Source organism: Barbus barbus (genome assembly GCF_936440315.1).
Source record: "Barbus barbus genome assembly, chromosome: 13".
NCBI lineage: Eukaryota > Metazoa > Chordata > Actinopteri > Cypriniformes > Cyprinidae > Barbus > Barbus barbus.
The window spans coordinates 16,040,001-16,058,172 of NC_136741.1; the positions used below are offsets into that span (position 1 = coordinate 16,040,001).

The 18,172-nt window shown below is 37.0% G+C and overlaps 1 protein-coding gene across 4 annotated transcripts in view; it reads left to right on the forward strand.

The window, feature by feature from the left end:
- Positions 1-18,172, forward strand: part of lpp (LIM domain containing preferred translocation partner in lipoma) — a 232,146-nt gene that overhangs the window by 51,505 nt on the left and 162,469 nt on the right. For all 4 annotated transcript variants that reach the window (XM_079431836.1, XM_079431834.1, XM_079431835.1 and 1 more), the window contains exon 3: positions 15,740-15,951. In XM_079431836.1, the coding sequence (XP_079287962.1) occupies positions 15,759-15,951 (193 nt within the window). In that variant the 5' untranslated portion in view covers positions 15,740-15,758. The remainder of the gene's footprint in view (positions 1-15,739; positions 15,952-18,172) is intronic.

The following is an 18,172-nucleotide window of genomic DNA, read 5'->3' on the forward strand; positions in this document are numbered from 1 at the left end:
AGAGAACTGTATTGCCTCAGGTCAAAAGACACGTGAAGTGATAATCTCTTCCTCTTTAAAATCTCTTCTAGTTAAAATTATACATGAATGAAAATCAGAAGGTAGCTTGTTTCAACCAAGGAAAGTCGTCAATACACACCAGTTTTTTACAAGTTCAAGTGTACCGACGTTAATCTACTCTCGTGCCTGGTTTGTTTGTCAGACAAAAATGGCAGATTCGGCATTATAATTGGTCAGATTGCGACGGGTCAATTCCCAGGAAACACCACACACACACACACACACACACACACAAAAGATAAACTGTCTAGTTTTATTTCCGGTAAATATTTTTCAAATAAATACTGTTCTTTCTGTTCATTAAATAACTGATTGAGTTCCTACAAAGATATTAAGTGGCACAACTGTTTTCAACATTTTTATGAAGTACCAAATCACAATGTTAGAAAGATTTCTGAAGGATTATGTGATATTAAAGACAGGAGTAATGGCTGCTGAAAATTCAGCTTTACCCTCACAGGAATTATGTGCATTATAAATAATAATAATAATAATAAACAAAAAATAAATCATTTATTTAAAAGTTTAATAATATTATTCATAACAGTACTGTTTTTACTCTATTTTATATAAAATAAATGCAGCCTTGGTGAGCATAAGATAAAAAAAAAACAAAAAAAAACTTAATTTATGTCATCAGGGTTCTTGTTACACTTTGAACAGTCTTTGAAATCGGCATTGAATCAAAATTTACCCTTTTTCTTTACAAATGTTGGTGTTATTCTTTATAAATCATCTATATATATATTGTTATTAATTTTTTTGACCTGGTAATCTTTAATCAAAATGTCATAACCAGCTCTTCTTGTGATTTGACTTTCTCTTCTGACAAATGCAAAGCTAGGCCAGTTGCATTCAGATCTGCAGTATGCTTTTCACAATCCAATCAACGACTGATGGATAAAATCAAGCCCCACCCTACAATTACAATATGGATGTTATGTTGATTGCAATTTCCATTTCATGGCCTGTAAGCAGAAGCACAGTAAGCAACTCTTGAGCCCGGTTCTAAACGGAGAGGCCAGTTTTGGGTTCCAGTTGTTATTGGCGGCTCTGCTGTATGATTTTTGGTAGAGTGCATTTCTTCCCCCCAAACTATGTGTCGTGATGTAGGGACACAGTTTCTTCATTAAATATCTGAGGCCTTGTAGAAGAGGCCCTGAAGGAAGCAGAGGGATCGAGTGGAGCTCTTCACTCTCTCTTGGCCAGCTGTACCAACAAAGTGCCAGGCAAGCCAGCAAAATCTGCCCTTAAATAATTGTGCTTGTTGAATTCAGTCACCCTGCACTTGAGCAGCCTGGATATGAATCAGTTCTCCTCTTTTTATGTGTACTTTGACTGCTGCAAATGAAGTACAGATCAAGCTTTTTGTAAAAAGAAATGTTTACTTTTTTTTTTTTTTTTTTTTTTAAAAGCTCACATGATTCTCCCATAAGCCTGGCTCTTTCAAGAAAGGATTCCAACATTTTAAGTATTTCATGGTTTAGTCTTCTGTATTTAAGCGTGAAGATGTCATTCAAGGTGGCCTTCTAGTTAACATGGGAAGCACCTATTTTAAACTAGCTCTTTTCCAGCTTGAAATTGTCTTTTGCTTTTTCACAGAATTCAGCAGATTCTTCTATTTATCTCTTTTTTGCACTCTTTATTGAATGGTTTAGGCTGAATAAAATGTATCTTCTGTACTCTTAAAGACTTCACAGAACACTAAACAATCCTCATTGGTATGAACTATGACTAGATGCATTTGGATGATGGGGGTTCTCCACTTGTAAAGCTTTGAGATTCACAAAAAATCTTCAGCCCTCCTCAGTCTGGAGGGAGTGTTTTTGTTATTGACATGGATGTTCTGGGCCTGTTCAAAGCAGTATATAATAGGGTGATTAAGGTTGTGTAATGAGGTTTAATTGAAATAATGAGGATGAAATATTAGGCTGTTTACTATACAGCCCTCTGCTGTTTTTCATGAGGAAGAGGAAGAAAACTGTGTGAAAGAGGAAGAGGTCCAGGAGAGGTCTGGTTCCATTACAAAAGGCTATTAAAGTCGAGAAGAACCTTATGTCACATTTCAACTGGCGTAATTAAATGATTGTTGAAATGTGTCACTAGATTTTCGAAAACCATGAAAAACAAACAAGAAATCTTAAAAGACTTTCATAAAATAAATGCCAGATTTTTAACGCTCTCTGAACTGAAAATATCAAAAACAAAGAGCATTTATTTGACATTTATAGGCATGTTTTTCACATTTGATTTAGTAAATTGACCCATTTCATATGATCGTCATGATCTGTTTGTACATGCCACGTCACCACTCCAAGCTGTCCGATATTATTTGTTTTATCTTACAGTACTTTAGTATTTAATGACATATAGCATTTTAATGGTTGTGTATGAAATCATGACAGCTGTCAGAGCCAGTGGCAAGTTCTATTACTTTTTTTCCAATTCATCATAGGGGAAAAAATCTGACTGTCATTAACTAACCATGTATGCAACAAGGAACCAAGATTGAGTCTTGTGGCATTCTGACTCCATGGCCTTTCTGCAGATATATTTTATTTGTGTTTGTGAATGCAATGTGAATTCTGTTGGTTTCACAATTGGTAAACACAATTACCAAACTGATTTATGGGACGACAGACTGTTGAAATATATATATTTTTTCAATTGTAGGTTTTTTAACCCATGTTATAAATTAGGGTAGTGCTGACAACCAATAGTAAAATTAATTTAGTGTCATGGCCTCATCATGACTGTTTGTGTGTTCAGGGTCACAGTGCAATTTCTCTTCATATTATGCGTGTGCGATTGATTTCTGTTGAGCGTATTTGTTTAAACTTCCTTTATTGCAAATTTGACCCACTTAAGAAGACCTAAACTGTCTGGGTGGACATGAGGATCCTCTCATTTCACATGACCCTTCATACAGATTTCTACCCACTCACATGCATACTTCCTCTTCTCACATCTCAGCATGGAGAAAGACTGAACTTAGTCATCTGAAAGCACACTAAGCCATAGCGAGAGAAGAGCTCTCTCAGTATTAATAGCAGACTTCTGATGGTCCCGGCCTGGGCTTTAACCTTTAATGTTTTAATCATTCCAGAAATGAGTGCAGTTGATTTAAAGATCAAGGCTGGAGTTCGCTCTGCACTCCCTTTAGTCAGAACAGGTTGCTATCTAAATCATCTTTCTTCAAGATTAGCATGTCAATCATTTAGAATGTCTAAACTAAACATGCAGATTTCGTTTTGAAGGATCTACAGTACTGTACATGCGGATATAGAAATGAAATGGGAAATCTTATCATGCCAATCATATTTGAAACATCTGTTATTTCTTAATCGCACCAAACCTTTGAGCATGTAATTTACTCTGCAGGCTTTTCCACTTTGGAAGCAATAAAGTTCTAATGGGTTTGTTTTGCAGGTGTTTCTTTTGAAGGTTTATTTGGTTTTGTTCATCACATTCCTTTAATTTAATAAAATCTTTTGGAACTGCAGATGGCACCTTTTCGTAGGGCTGCACAATATTGTAAAGGACTGTATTTCTTTTTCTGTGAATATATATTTCTAATACATTTTTCACAACATGACTTGAAAAGCTCTATTTGAAAATTAGAAGTGGGCAGCCAATGCTGCGGTGGCCAGGGTGCATTTGGGGGTTCGGTGCCTTGCTCAAGGGTCTCCTCACCTCACTCGTGGTATTGAAGGTGGAAGAGAGCGCTGGTTATTCATTCCCCCTACCAACAATTCCCGCCGGACCTGAGACTCGAACCCATGACCTGCGAGTTACAAGTCTGACTCTTTATCCATTAGTCCACGACTGCCCCTAATAAGTATAAAATAAATATTTCTTTACTATTCTACTTTAAAATAAAAAAGCTGTTAGGTTTTATTCAGAAAGGACATCCTGTAAATTAATATGACTCATCAAGACTTGTCTAATGCCATTTTCTGTATAATTGTTAGAATTATATTTTAATGCTCCCATAATGCTCAAGCGATGTCACTTATCCTCCAGTGACCTATCAGTGCTTGTTTATATCTTTCAAATGATCGTTCCCTCATTTGGTTTGTTTGTGTTTGTTTATGGGTCGAAGATCGCCTTGGGGTCTGTTGAGGTGAACGGCGCTGACAAGTGTCAATCTTTAACAGTCACTTTAAAGGTGGTAGGCATGAATCCCTAAGATGTTCTATCACACCATTGGCTGTCTTCAAAATCAAAAGCCGCTTATTATGCAAGCTGTCCAAATCCATTTGATTCCTTCCTTTGCCAAAATGGAGCTGTCACTCTCTATCAAATGCTGATATTTATATTTACCATTTTCCACTGTGAAACTCTGGATCCCTGTCTCGGGGGAGCGGAATTGGAGGGTCCCAAAAAAACCATGAATCCATAAGGCACTTGAGAAACATTCTGACAAGCTGTGAAGATGTGAACATTTTATGGGTTTGATAAACATGTTTTGTCATCAGGGGAATTGAATGCATATTTTTTTAAGCAGACATGGAAGAGAGTCGATACTTCAGGCCTGTTTGGAGGTCTCAACCTTTAAAAATCAACATGGGGTAACGTATCTCTTGATGTCCTCGCACGAAACGATCAAATGCCAACATGGCTTAAATGTGCTCAGCAGGCAGTATGCTAAACATGGCGAGGGTCTGCCTTCATCTAGATTTGCCTGGTGAACCAGCGCGTTTCCGTGTCTGCCGCAGATGGAGGGGGAATTGAGATCTCCTCCATATTAGTGATGTATTGTTTTAATCCCATTTGTAATGCCTATCAAACGGCATGAGCTTTCTCAAACACTAGGCTAATTTGGAAAACAAATCAGTGGTGGCCTTGTCATTTGATTAGTGCTGGTTTTGTTAGGCTTCCTTATTAGCCTAATTAGCTCTTTGTAAGTATGAGATATCTGCCCAGGGTATGTGGCCAGTAGAGAGACTGACCTCCAATGCGACTGACCCTGCGCCAGCTAAACTATTCCTAGCTAGATTCCTAGTAGATGCCAACCCTTAGTGTATCTATAAACTTTTTTTTTTTTAACAATCAAGTGACCAGTTATAGCTAAATTAGCGTATCATCGTTCTGGGGTGAGGATATGACCACTTCTCTAAATGTATACATCCAGACAGTGTCCCTTCCCCCGTGCCAGATAATATAAAGAAACAGTTTGAGATTGTTATCTGCAATAAACGCTGAATTTCTGGGTGAGCAGATCTAATAGGCAAATGCACTGTAGCCCGAGGTTTCCAGTACATGAAAATCAGCTGGGATAACAGTGACTACAACTGATGGGTAACCGTTGTTCTTCATTAATAGCAAAAGCCTGCCCAAACAGGTCCAGTCTTACTGTTTTATCTTGTTCCTAAATTATTTCCTGTTACAGTTCCATTGATGTTGTTGGAGATTAGAGGGCCAGACAATAATGCTGTTGGATATCTTATAAAGTGAGGCTTTAGAGAAGGAATAATTGAGCATAAACAATGTCTTCTATGTGTTGGGCTTTTGATAGTAGATAGTAGAACAATCCCAGTTGACTGAACTTGTAGGCTCCAATGAGAAAGTTCTTATGTGTTGTTAGTCAGTTGTGTTTTCTCTCACTTTTGTCTCAGCGGGATTTACTGGAGGGATAAAGGTCAGGTAAACTTGATGAAATCTTAATAACTCTCTCTGCAACCAGTGTTGGCTTCTGCCAGTGTTCAGGAAAATCACCACAACATGCAGCTAGTGAGATGCTGCGAAAAGCAATAAAAGCTGATGTTTAGGACTCTCTTATTGTTGTTCTTAACTTCCTTAATGGATATTGAGGTAATTGTATAAATTTTTTTTGCTAATTAAAACATTATATGTAGAGAAATTAACATAACTTGAAAAATATGTATACACAAATTAGATGAAGTCTCCAGGTTAATCATAAAAATATGTTTTGATCTACATGGAGTGGGTTGCCCTTTCATATGTTGGAATCACATGACCAACTGCATCATGCAGTTATTTATACTGATGCTTGTAGTATAAGAAAAGCAGCTTTAGTGTGAACTGTAAAAAAAAAAAAAAAACAATTTTGAGATTTTGTAGACATAACTAATTTTTTTATAAATTGCCCAGACAACAAGAAAAATAAGTTTATTGACCCTCAACTAAGCTGAAATTGAATGAACTAGTATAACGGTTGTTTCAACTCAGAAGCGTATTTTGAAACAACTGCATCACACCAAAAATTATTGAATAATTTTATATTAATTTACATTATGTTATTAAATATATATATATATATATATTATTTATTTTTTTATACAGTGAAACAGCAGATATGCAATACACTCCATTCATCCAGGCCAGTAGGTGTCAGTATTAAATTCAAAACCACTGGTAGGGTACAACGGGGCTAAAGGCGCACCTTAAGAAAAAAATGTGCTATTCACTGCGCCTAAAATGTATAATTGCAGAAAAAATATATACGTTTGTATTGAGCATTAATGGAGCAGCAGGTTTTGTGTGAAAATAAACCATTCAAGTTGTTTACTTTGTTTAAAAATCTTAGAAATGCTAGAATGTGTTTTCTTCTTTTTTTATGCAAACCCTGGCTTGTAAATAGTTATTGTAAGCCATGTATGCTGGCTTTGTTCTACAATAAATAAACAGTCAAAAAAAAAAAAAAAATTCTTAGAAATGCATGAGGTGGCAAGGGGGGCCTTTTACCCCACACACAGGGTAAAAGCTCACCAGCATGGCGTAGAAGGCACACAAAATTTATACAAATACTTCAGCTAAAATAATGTTTTTTTTTTTTGTTAATTTAATGTAAATCTATAATCTAATGCTTTTTTAATGTCTAAGTTAACGCTTGTTCAAAACAATATTTTTAGCAAAGTTTGTACTATTTTCTGTTTATTTTGAAAAATTATTAATTTTTGTTCAATAAATATACTGTCATTAAAATGTTAATAAAAATATATATTTTAAAATACAGAAACAAAATCATTTTAATAAGTGAATATTCTGAAAGCATTGAAGGAGATCCAATAATAATTGAATATATATTTACAGTAGTAACAACAAATAATATTTTATGATTAATATCATGTTTTTAAATGTGATGGTTTCATTCTAAACATGGTGATTATTTCTAAAATGGACACCCAACATAATATATGATATTTACCATCTGAATCTAACCATGTCATGTCAAAAAAATGGAAAAGTCAATCATCTATTAATTATTATGTTAATTACTGTGCCTTTTAACCCCAAAAGCAGGGGTGCTTTTTACCCCAAATACCATACTTTTACATAAATCTGTTGCTTTAATTATTTTGAACAAAACTGAAAATTGTTAAGAAGACCGTTGCCTCAAAATGTATGCATTTATTTTAGTGATTCTGATTTGCTTCTTAAATCTAAATTTTAAATAAACATAATATATTAGATCAAGTAAGCACAAAATCATCTTTGTGCTGCTGCATGAGATCACGTCAAGGATCAGACAAATATACACGTTCATCTTGAAAAGCGAATGTTCTGGAAAGTGCTACGACATGTTTTTGTGCCATCTAGTTTTTTAGATGAAAATAATATAAAAGGCGCCTTTAGCCCCGTTGTACCCTACTATACGGACAATTAAACTCAAACTAAATCTGACCGAGTCCAGCTATGTGTTTGTTTTAGTTGTTTGGTAGATGAAAATGAAAAAATCATCTTCCGCTCTGGCTGAGATGACAGTGTGGATGGATCGAGAGAAAGCTGGACTTTCACTCATGCTCTGACTGTGCGGACCGGTTTAAACTCTGCCATCCACTTCCAATATTAAACTTTCAGCACTTGGAAGTGCTCCAAAGCGGCCGTTTGCTTTTATTAATATGTCAACACGTGGCACGGTGTCAGCCTAGTGGTACTCTCAAATATTTACCCCACACACTCACGAAACATTTTCAGATCCATAATGCCCACTTGAACTCATAACAAGGCCATGTTTCCAAACAGAGCAGTGTAGGGATGAGGCGATCCCTCGTCTGTGTAATGTTGCATTAGCCCGCTCAACTGTTCAACCAGCTGTGGAAAGCAGAGAGCTAAGTGGGCTCGGCCGAGGTCCTGAGAACAGATGGGGACCTTTAATTTTTAAAGCTGTTATTCGTGTTGCTGAGCTCTCTGCGTATTGTGTCACGGTGCATATGAGTGCTAATTCAGCCCTGCATCTCGATCCTACCTTCCCTGCTGTATTCACTCATTCCACAGAGAGAAGAAACATCAACGGCCCTTCTCTGACCTCAGATGGCTTATGCTGTGAGAGTGTTTGTGGCTTGATGTGATGAGAATCGGTCAGATTCAAATTCATGATGGATAAGTGGATCAGTGTCACACGGACCATTACTGTTATGTACTACATTTAGTCTGTCTGTCCTCCATTCATTCCAATCAAACACCCCATCTTTCCATCAATCCATCACTTTTAAATAATTTATCCATCCCAAACCAACATCTCAACCCTCCCTCCCTCTCTCCATCCATCCTTCCATCCATCTGTCCATCCCATTCAAACACCTCGTTCATCCTCATTTTCATTTTGGTAATATATTTACTGAAAAAAAAAAAATTATTAACAACTTTTTTTTTAATATTTTTGCAGTACAAGTAAGAGTCCTCATTCCATCATCTGTCCTTTTGAGACACAGGAAGTGTGTGTGTGTGCGACTTCTTTGTCATGTCAGAGTGCAATGTGTGTTTATTCTCAAGTGTCTGCAACGTTGTTTACGTGTCACTTGAACCTTCAGATCAGGGCCAGCTTTCCGTGTCTGTTGCAACACATGACCTGCCATGTCATTGCTTGACAACACAGCAAAACCTGACAAATTGTCACAGGCCATTAAGATGGCTTCCATGGAAATAACAGTGCCAGGAGATGAAGAAGATAAAATGAGATTCGTGTTCTACCTGAAATGTCATCCTGTGTGGCCTTCATATTCTGATCACCCTTAGAAAAGCCCTTTCATATCACGTTGTTTTCAGATTCCTTTCACATTCATATACTCACACACTTGCTCACAGGCCTGCTGAGTATTTGTAAGTGTCACTGTGAAGTCTGGCAGTGCGAAGGTGGCAGTAACTCAAGCTCATATCTACAAACACATAGACTTAGCTGTTTGATTAGTCAGCTAGCGAATGCTTTATTTTAGAGCCCTCCACGGGCCTCAAATTTAGGCCCTAGCCTGGCCCTGGCCCTGGCCCGAGATAGTCAGGCCCTAGCCCCAGCTTATCAGAATTATTGGCCTGAGTCTGACCCGAGCCAAGCCCATCTTTTTTCTCCATTCTCCCAAAACAGCTTATACTACTGTTTCAGCGATTAAAATAGTTCAGTTTTGTATGTAATGGCAAAGTGATTATATTTTGTTTAGTTTTTTATTATGTTAATTTAGAAAAACTTTTGGAGCATTTTTTGTTCATTATAAGTTTTTGTTTTTTAAAGTAACGACCGAGCGGCCAGCGGCATACATTAAGCTGATCATAGTCTGTTTGATCACTTTAGCCTTCTCAAATCATCACGACTTGCCTAAAATAACATCTATAGATATAAAACAGTTCAAGCATATAACAATGTTTAAACGTTAAACCTAGATAAACGTGCGCTGTATCCAATAGTTTGTGTGGAGAGTGGAACTCTATCACTTGCATTTTATTCAGTGGATACGCCGTCAGTTTTGCTCATAAAGGTAAGAAGTAGCCTAATACGTCATTCGGAACTGTAAATGGTCTACTTTTATTTGTGTGCACTCACAATATCAACGTTGTGAAATAAAGAAAACAATATGATGAGCTTTCTGCCATCTTGTCTTGAACAAGAGCGCTTCACAAGACAAATATATCTATAGAAAGCTTTAAATTACTACTTAATGAAATAAAACAAAAACTCTTTCATTATAATCATAATCTGTAAAAATGCATTTCTCTCTAAAGGCGCGTCTAATGAGGAGATGGCGAGTCAGGATCGGCATCTTCATCCTTGCGAAACGGACTAAACACTAGTAAATAATCCAAATATCTCCTTACTATTTACCCCGGACACATTCATGGTAATTACTTTTGCTGGGGCTTTGTGGCAAGCTTGCGTGCATTTGAACTCAGAACTCTTCCGCTGTGCTGACGGCACGCATGCTGCTGCTTGCGGGACACTAAACATCGTCGATCCGCTCTTGACAGTCGCGGTTGCACGGTCTCGTGTTGTTTCCACCAGCACAGAATTTTTTTTTCATCACTTATTGATGGATGTCTAAAATATAAAAATGAGAGGTCTAAAACAGGCCCTGAGGCCTGGCCCGCATTTGAACTATGATGTGAAAATTGGCCGTAAGCCTAGCCGTAGAGGTGTAAAAAAGTCAGGGCTCGTCAGGCCCAGGCTGAAATGCAGGGCTCTACTTTATAACTTTATTTCTACTTTAACTGTATTTATTTCTGTTATTTTTTTTAAATATTCACACACATATATGTATACAATAATTACAGGTTATCCTAGGATTACAGCACATTTTTAGTTCTAGATATGACTTTTACATTGCTCCTCTTGCTTTTACAAAACACAGTGGAAAGGAAGGTCCCTTTGTACCTCTTCCCACTGACATCCTGTTTCTCCATCGGACTATAGTCTCTTTGATCCACGTTGATCCCCCTGCTCACTGTTTTCTTTCTCACTGAAGAGGTCGGTGTTGAGGTTAAGCTGTTCTTTATTCTTCTCACACACTCTCTCCAGGCATTATAATAGAGTCAGCTGCAGAGGTCAGGAAATATAGCACTCCTTTGAGTACTTGTGAAGAAACGTGCGGTATAGATTTCCATAGCGCATAATGTCTGCTGTGAAATCATCTTTTTCAACCTTTACCGGAAAGTTCAGGTGTGTTAGAACCGTTACTGTGTGATAATGTCCCCTGTCCTTGCGCTGTTCCCTTTTTACAGCCTTTGATATGTGTGTGTGTGTGTGTGTGTGTGTGTGAGCAGAATGATGGGAAACGGAGAGCTCTGACACAGAAGGATCAATGATGAAGCTCGGTAAAGAAGTTCTGCTGTGTGGTGCGGCTAGACGATATTAGAACACAATTGTGCGTGGGCTCTTTTGGCTCGTCTCTGGAGGGAAAACGTAAAGCCTGCATCAGTCAGAAGCAGCCAAACAGCGTACACAGCTACAGCTACAAAAAGCAACGACACCCACAAAAAAGACCAATGGCAGAAAAAATGAAAGATGTGTTGTGCTGAAATAGTTCAAATAATGTTTCATTCGATTTCAGAATGGTTGCGATGGTAAAACAAGTGCTATTAGGGAGTTCAGCCAGTGATACATTCTTTCTCTTTTGTCTATGTGTTTGACTTTCTCTTTCTCTTTCTCTTTCTCTTTCTCTTTCTTTCTGGATTATACTATTATAAACAAGTACCATGGTTGTACAACATGATTTGTAAAACATGGTGCTATTTTAGCACATACTGTATATACCATGTTAATGAGTCAATGATGAATAAGTGATTAAATTCAATTTAAAATACGTGGCAAGTTCTTAGAAATAATTTTTTTCTATTTACAGTTTGTTAGTTTCATATGATTTTTACCTTTTTCAAGGAAAGGTTAATTACAATGACACTAAAATTGTAATGTGGCTTAGCCAAGTAAAAAGCAACATATTTCCCTTACACTTTGAATACACGTGAGTGTAGATATCTTAATCTTACTTTATAAATAGCATGAATTAGTAATTTAGAGAAATTGTTTTTGTGGAACAGAGTTATTTTAGTATGACATACTATTAAATATTTGTCATTTTAATTTTAGGTAACGTTTAGGTTTAGTAATATTGTGTAATTTTGTGTGTGTTTGTCAATTTTAGTATATATATATATATATATATATATATATATATATATATATATATATATATATATATACACACACACACTGATGAGGGCCTGTAGTGTTGGGGTTAATAAACCATGAAGATTATTAAGCAGTGAGTTTTGTTTTTGACATTTTGAACCACCCTGACATTTTTGACTTAACCTTGCGATCAAGATGACCTGTCATCTATTTCTTCTACTCATGGTCTATTTTTTCAAAAAGATTCTTCCAAAGAAGAAGGGTAATTCAAGGAAATCCATCTTCAGTATAATGAGGATTTTGTTAAGGCCCATCAGGTCAACCAGTCGCGACTCGAAAAACCACATACCGTATATATCATGTTCATAAGAACCACTTCAACCATTAACCATCTAGTTATCTCATTACGCTACTGTGCAGATAGTTCGCATTACAGGCTAGCATCAAACTATTTTGAACTACCAGAGCTATTTTGATCCCTGCATGGCACAGGTTCAGTCATTTGCACCTCAGCACCTGTATTAAATCCCGTTGCATTTTCAACAAATATAGCAAACAATTTTATTTATTGGGCTATTTATTATCGCCACTCAGTTGCAGCTAGAACCCATTTACTATGAATAATTATTTGAATCAGTCTGCTCTAGAATAATCTTCCACATTTGTAAGTAATAATCCAAATAATAATAATCCAAGTAGGGAAGTAAAAGTATGTATTGTTGAGTTGGTGCAATTTTTAGAGTCAAAATAGACAGCAGCGGCCCTGCAGCTAAATGCCCAAGCAGGTAAACAACACCGGTTATGTAAATATGCATGATTCAGAAACAAGCTGAACACAAATAAGAGTAAATAAGTTAATTTAATAAGTTGGCTAGAGCTGTGGCACAGCAGTTAGCACACACATGCTCCTGAAGTTGTCAATAAATGCTTTAGAAGTCATCAATATTGTCAGGTTGTTAATGTTGCTGTTACTACGGCTTTCACCACGTCAGTGAAAGCTGAACTGCTGTCATGTTCTCTGGCAGCTTTCTAAGCTTCGACACAACTAGTAAATCCCCAGTTCTTCATTGCATGATGTATTATGGTTTCATTTAAATTGATATATGTTTAGCAACTGCTGGTTATTTGCTTCTAACTATAGAAAAGTGGGTGGCGTATGTGAGGTAAAGGATTATATCAAATTACAGCCTCTTATTTGACACCTTGGCACGTCCCAGAGAACTCGAGGAATGATTAGCACCATATTTGGTTTTGTGGGATGCCAAGTCCTGAGACTTTATATTTGAAAGTATACACTATTGAAAGGATAGTTCACCAATATCAAACCAAACCCATGTAACTTTGTTTCTTCTATTAAAAACAAAACAAATGGATTTATTAAAGGAATGTCTTGGCTACTCTTGTCAATATAATAGAAGTGGAAGGCTGTCATGTTACAAAATTACAAAAAAAAGCAAGCATACCAGTATCATAAAAATGGTTCATAATGTTGCAATCTTGTCCTCTGAGAAGTTTGTATTTAGTGGCGCTTATGACGTCAAATGTGTTCAGATCACTAGAGAAAACAGAGAAAAAGGGCTATGGCATTTCCTTTTGCTAAAAAAGTAGGAAAACTATTACATCCATAATGCACCGAGTACAGTACAGTCTGACTTTCCTTGAGCTATCAAATTAAAGCTGATAAATAAACAGGGGCAACTGAGTGCAGGTAACATACACTCACCTAAAGGATTATTAGGAACACCTGTTCAATTTCTCATTAATGCAATTATCTAATCAACCAATCACATGGCAGTTGCTTCAATGCATTTAGGGGTGTGGTCCTGGTCAAGACAATCTCCTGAACTCCAAACTGAATGTCAGAATGGGAAAGAAAGGTGATTTAAGCAATTTTGAGCGTGGCATGGTTGTTGGTGCCAGACGGGCCGGTCTGAGTATTTCACAATCTACTCAATTACTGGGATTTTCAGGCACAACCATTTCTAGGGTTTACAAAGAATGGTGTGAAAAGGGAAAAACATCCAGTATGCGGCAGTCCTGTGGGCGAAAATGCCTTGTTGATGCTAGAGGTCAGAGGAGAATGGGCCGACTGATTCAAGCTGATAGAAGAGCAACTTTGACTGAAATAACCACTCGTTACAACCGAGGTATGCAGCAAAGCATTTGTGAAGCCACAACACGCACAACCTTGAGGCGGATGGGCTACAACAGCAGAAGACCCCACCGGGTACCACTCATCTCCACTACAAATAGGAAAAAGAGGCTACAATTTGCACGAGCTCACCAAAATTGGACGGTTGAAGACTGGAAAAATGTTGCCTGGTCTGATGAGTCTCGATTTCTGTTGAGACATTCAGATGGTAGAGTCAGAATTTGGCGTAAACAGAATGAGAACATGGATCCATCATGCCTTGTTACCACTGTGCAGGCTGGTGGTGGTGGTGGTGGTGTAATGGTGTGGGGGATGTTTTCTTGGCACACTTTAGGCCCCTTAGTGCCAATTGGGCATCGTTTAAATGCCACGGCCTACCTGAGCATTGTTTCTGACCATGTCCATCCCTTTATGACTACCATATACCCATCCTCTGATGGCTACTTCTAGCAGGATAATGCACCATGTCACAAAGCTCGAATCATTTCAAATTGGTTTCTTGAACATGACAATGAGTTCACTGTACTAAAATGGCCCCCACAGTCACCAGATCTCAACCCAATAGAGCATCTTTGGGATGTGGTGGAACGGGAGCTTCGTGCCCTGGATGTGCATCCCACAAATCTCCATCAACTGCAAGATGCTATCCTATCAATATGGGCCAATATTTCTAAAGAATGCTTTCAGCACCTTGTTGAATCAATGCCACGTAGAATTGAGGCAGTTCTGAAGGCGAAAGGGGGTCAAACACAGTATTAGTTGGTGTTCCTAATAATCCTTTAGGTGAGTGTAGAGTAAGAGTATGCATTGTTAATTTCCATGTACTCCTGACATTGTAACAATAGCCATAACAACATATATTTCTACAAAATGGCAAACAAAGATTTTATTTTATGTATGCCCATAAACTTTTTGCACTCAAATAAAATCTTAAGTTTCACCATTTTATGGTGGCATTCATGTGCGCTCAACTTGTAAATATATATTCTTTCCATCAAGACATGAAAACACGCTAATGCGACAGATTTGTAAAGAGGAATAAACCGAAATGCAAGTTAAACTGAGACTTAATAACTTTCCTTGGCATATTCATTACAGTTGATGTACTGTGTGCATAAATGTTTCTCTTGAGTTGGATCTTTTTTCGTAATTTGTAGCATCTAGTTCACAAAACCAGTCTGAATGATTTGTTTACAAAACACAACGATTTGATTCTCAAGTTTGATTTGGACTATTTGAACTTCATTTGTCATGGCATAATTTGCACCTTTTTGGGGGTGAACTCACCATAAAATGATAAGGTACACTCAGATTTTCTGATGTAATAATCATAGTTGATGGGACTCTGAACTTGTTCTGGTTTTTCCATGCCTGGTGTTTGAAATGCACAGTTTCCTTTGCTAAGTCCATAGCTAAGAACAAAGAGCAGGAGAAGCCGCCACAGCACAGAGTTGTGGGGATGGGAATTTGGTTCCTGATGAAAAGAACCACAGTGGCTCATCCACCCATATCTATGTTATGTATAAAACCAACTAGATTTTTATGGAAGGAATATAACACTGGAATTCAGACAGCACTACAATTCCTCACACATTGTGGGCATTCTGGGTGCTATGGGACCTGTGCATCTCAGTGCAATTTAATAATGTGGTCTTGTTGTTGTTTTTTAGATTTCTTGACTCCAGAAAGATGTGGGGTGGCCATAATGATAGTGACCAGCAAGGTCATGTGAGTGCACGAATGGAGACCAGCTTACCCATGGGTACCACCAGTATTTCTGTATCCCAGCAACAGGCTCCTAAGAAGTTTGCTCCTGTTGTGGCTCCAAAGCCCAAGTTCAACCCCTATAAACAACTCGAGGATGCAACACACGAGGGAGCTGGTAAGACTTATAGCCTTGACTTTTTTAATTATTAGCATTTGTACATATTTGCATATGACCGTGGTAAGGGCACATGTACGGGTTTGCAAAAAGTGTTTTTCCACTTGAGGATCAGAACTGGAAAACGACTTGGAGTCAAAATTCAAAGAAACGGTGAGGCAAATTCAATTGCACAGACTAAAATGTGTCTTTTACCTGAAAACTCAAGATGCAAAACTTGCTTGAAATAAGGATGTTACTGGACCACGACTGCAGGACACAAGGGCTCTTGGTCTGCCTTACATCATACTAAAACGTCTCGTCTGGCTCTTTGAAGATGTCGTCTTGCCAATGACATTTTATTCTGGAAGACCATGACCACTGGTAGCCATTTATATGCTGGGTCTATCTTAGCACTTTAAAAAATACATCTGGAAACAAACACACACTTATGCATTAAAAGCAGACTGTTGGAATTGTGATATTTCTACTTTAACTTTCACGACAGTGTATTATCCCTCAATATAACTGACATGTGTTTGCCAACACTACAAAACCACAAAATATATAGACTAGTAGTTATACCTTGAATCCCAAAATATATTAACTTAATTCAGGTTCAGAAATCAAATGATCTAGATCACAAAACTGGTCCAAATGATTTTTTCACAAAACACATTGATTTCCTTAGTGAAAAAATAAATATGCAAAGTGTATTACATTTACCTCATGCTAAGTATAAGTATAAAAAAAAAATGCATTTACATATTTATGTACTTAAAAATACTCTGCATTTGTACTTTTGGTATACCAACCTTGTATACTTAAAGTCTGGAACAACTAATTTTGTGCTTAATGCACTTTAATTGTGCAGAAGTAGAGCTGAGGTCAAACTAAAGATATACTGAAATACATTTGATTGTGCTAAAGTGGAACTATGGGAAGTATACTTCAGGCACACCGATATTATTCTTCATCAACAGTGACATTAAAACACATTTTAGGCTTAATATTAAGAAATGTCCATTGTGGACAAGTAGTACTCCAAAGAAAGTTTAATTATATATTTTTTTTATACCAGTAGATCAGAATTTGCATACAAAACAACAATATAGATCGATTTCTATAAATTGGCTCCAAAAAATGTGAACTTAACCCACAATTCAAAATATTTGAATGCCTTTACATTTTATTTTTAACTAAATATTAAACCAAGTCTTTAAAAGCGAAATATAGCACAAGCTGTCAAAAGGCATCCAATTGATTTATTTTATTTTTTTCATTTGATCCAGAAATGGATAAAGAAAATCATTTGGAAATTTAAAAGGTACATTTACAAATTACTTATTAATTTATTTATTATTAATTTAAAGTCTACTTTTTGTCAGTTTAAAATATGATTTATTCATTTATTATTGTGTTGTAACGAATTAAATACATGATTTAAATGTTTTTTTTTTTTTATTAATACTAATAATTAATTCCTCTTTATTTTTAAGTTAAAAGAAATGAAATTCAGACATTTTCTCTACTGTACAATCAGATTTGGACAGTCCACTGTTTGTTTAGTTCAGCATTAATCATAAAAACCAAACTGTGATCATTTACATGAGAGGTTCAGCAGTGAGTCTGTTGGCCGTGAATGTGTGTCACTTGTTCATATGTAATCGGCTCACACAATGGTCTAATCAGAACTCTGTGCTATATGTGAGAAGGTCCGAGTTTGCAGCGTGCATGTGTGGGGCCACAGGGGTCGAGTGTATGGGGACTCATTGTTGGCTTATGTCCAGGTGTTCAGTAGCATGTGATGTTCACATTCACTGGAGGTCTTGGGTGGCACATTCCATTAGAGCAACATGGCCCCAGTGTCACTGTTAAGCCCCTGATGGGTGGCAGGTGCCAAGAATGTGTCCATCTGCTGTGCCAGCTCCCTCCCCCGTCATCTTTCTCTTGCCCCACTGCTCAGGCTTTTAATGTTCCTCTTATTGTCCCCGTCTCTGATGATATTCCTGGAAAAAGAGACTGATTATGATGTATGTGCTTGAGTTTGTTTGAATGTCATTACTAGTAATTGTCCCTTACATAAAAATACTGTTATTTAGTTACATAATACGGTACCAAATTATTGCTGTATTTGTATTACCATTAGAGGTGTATAGATAATTGTGATATTACTCATAATAATATAAACAGTAGCGGTTGTGGCCAGAACTGATTTTATGCTGTTTACACATGAGGACAA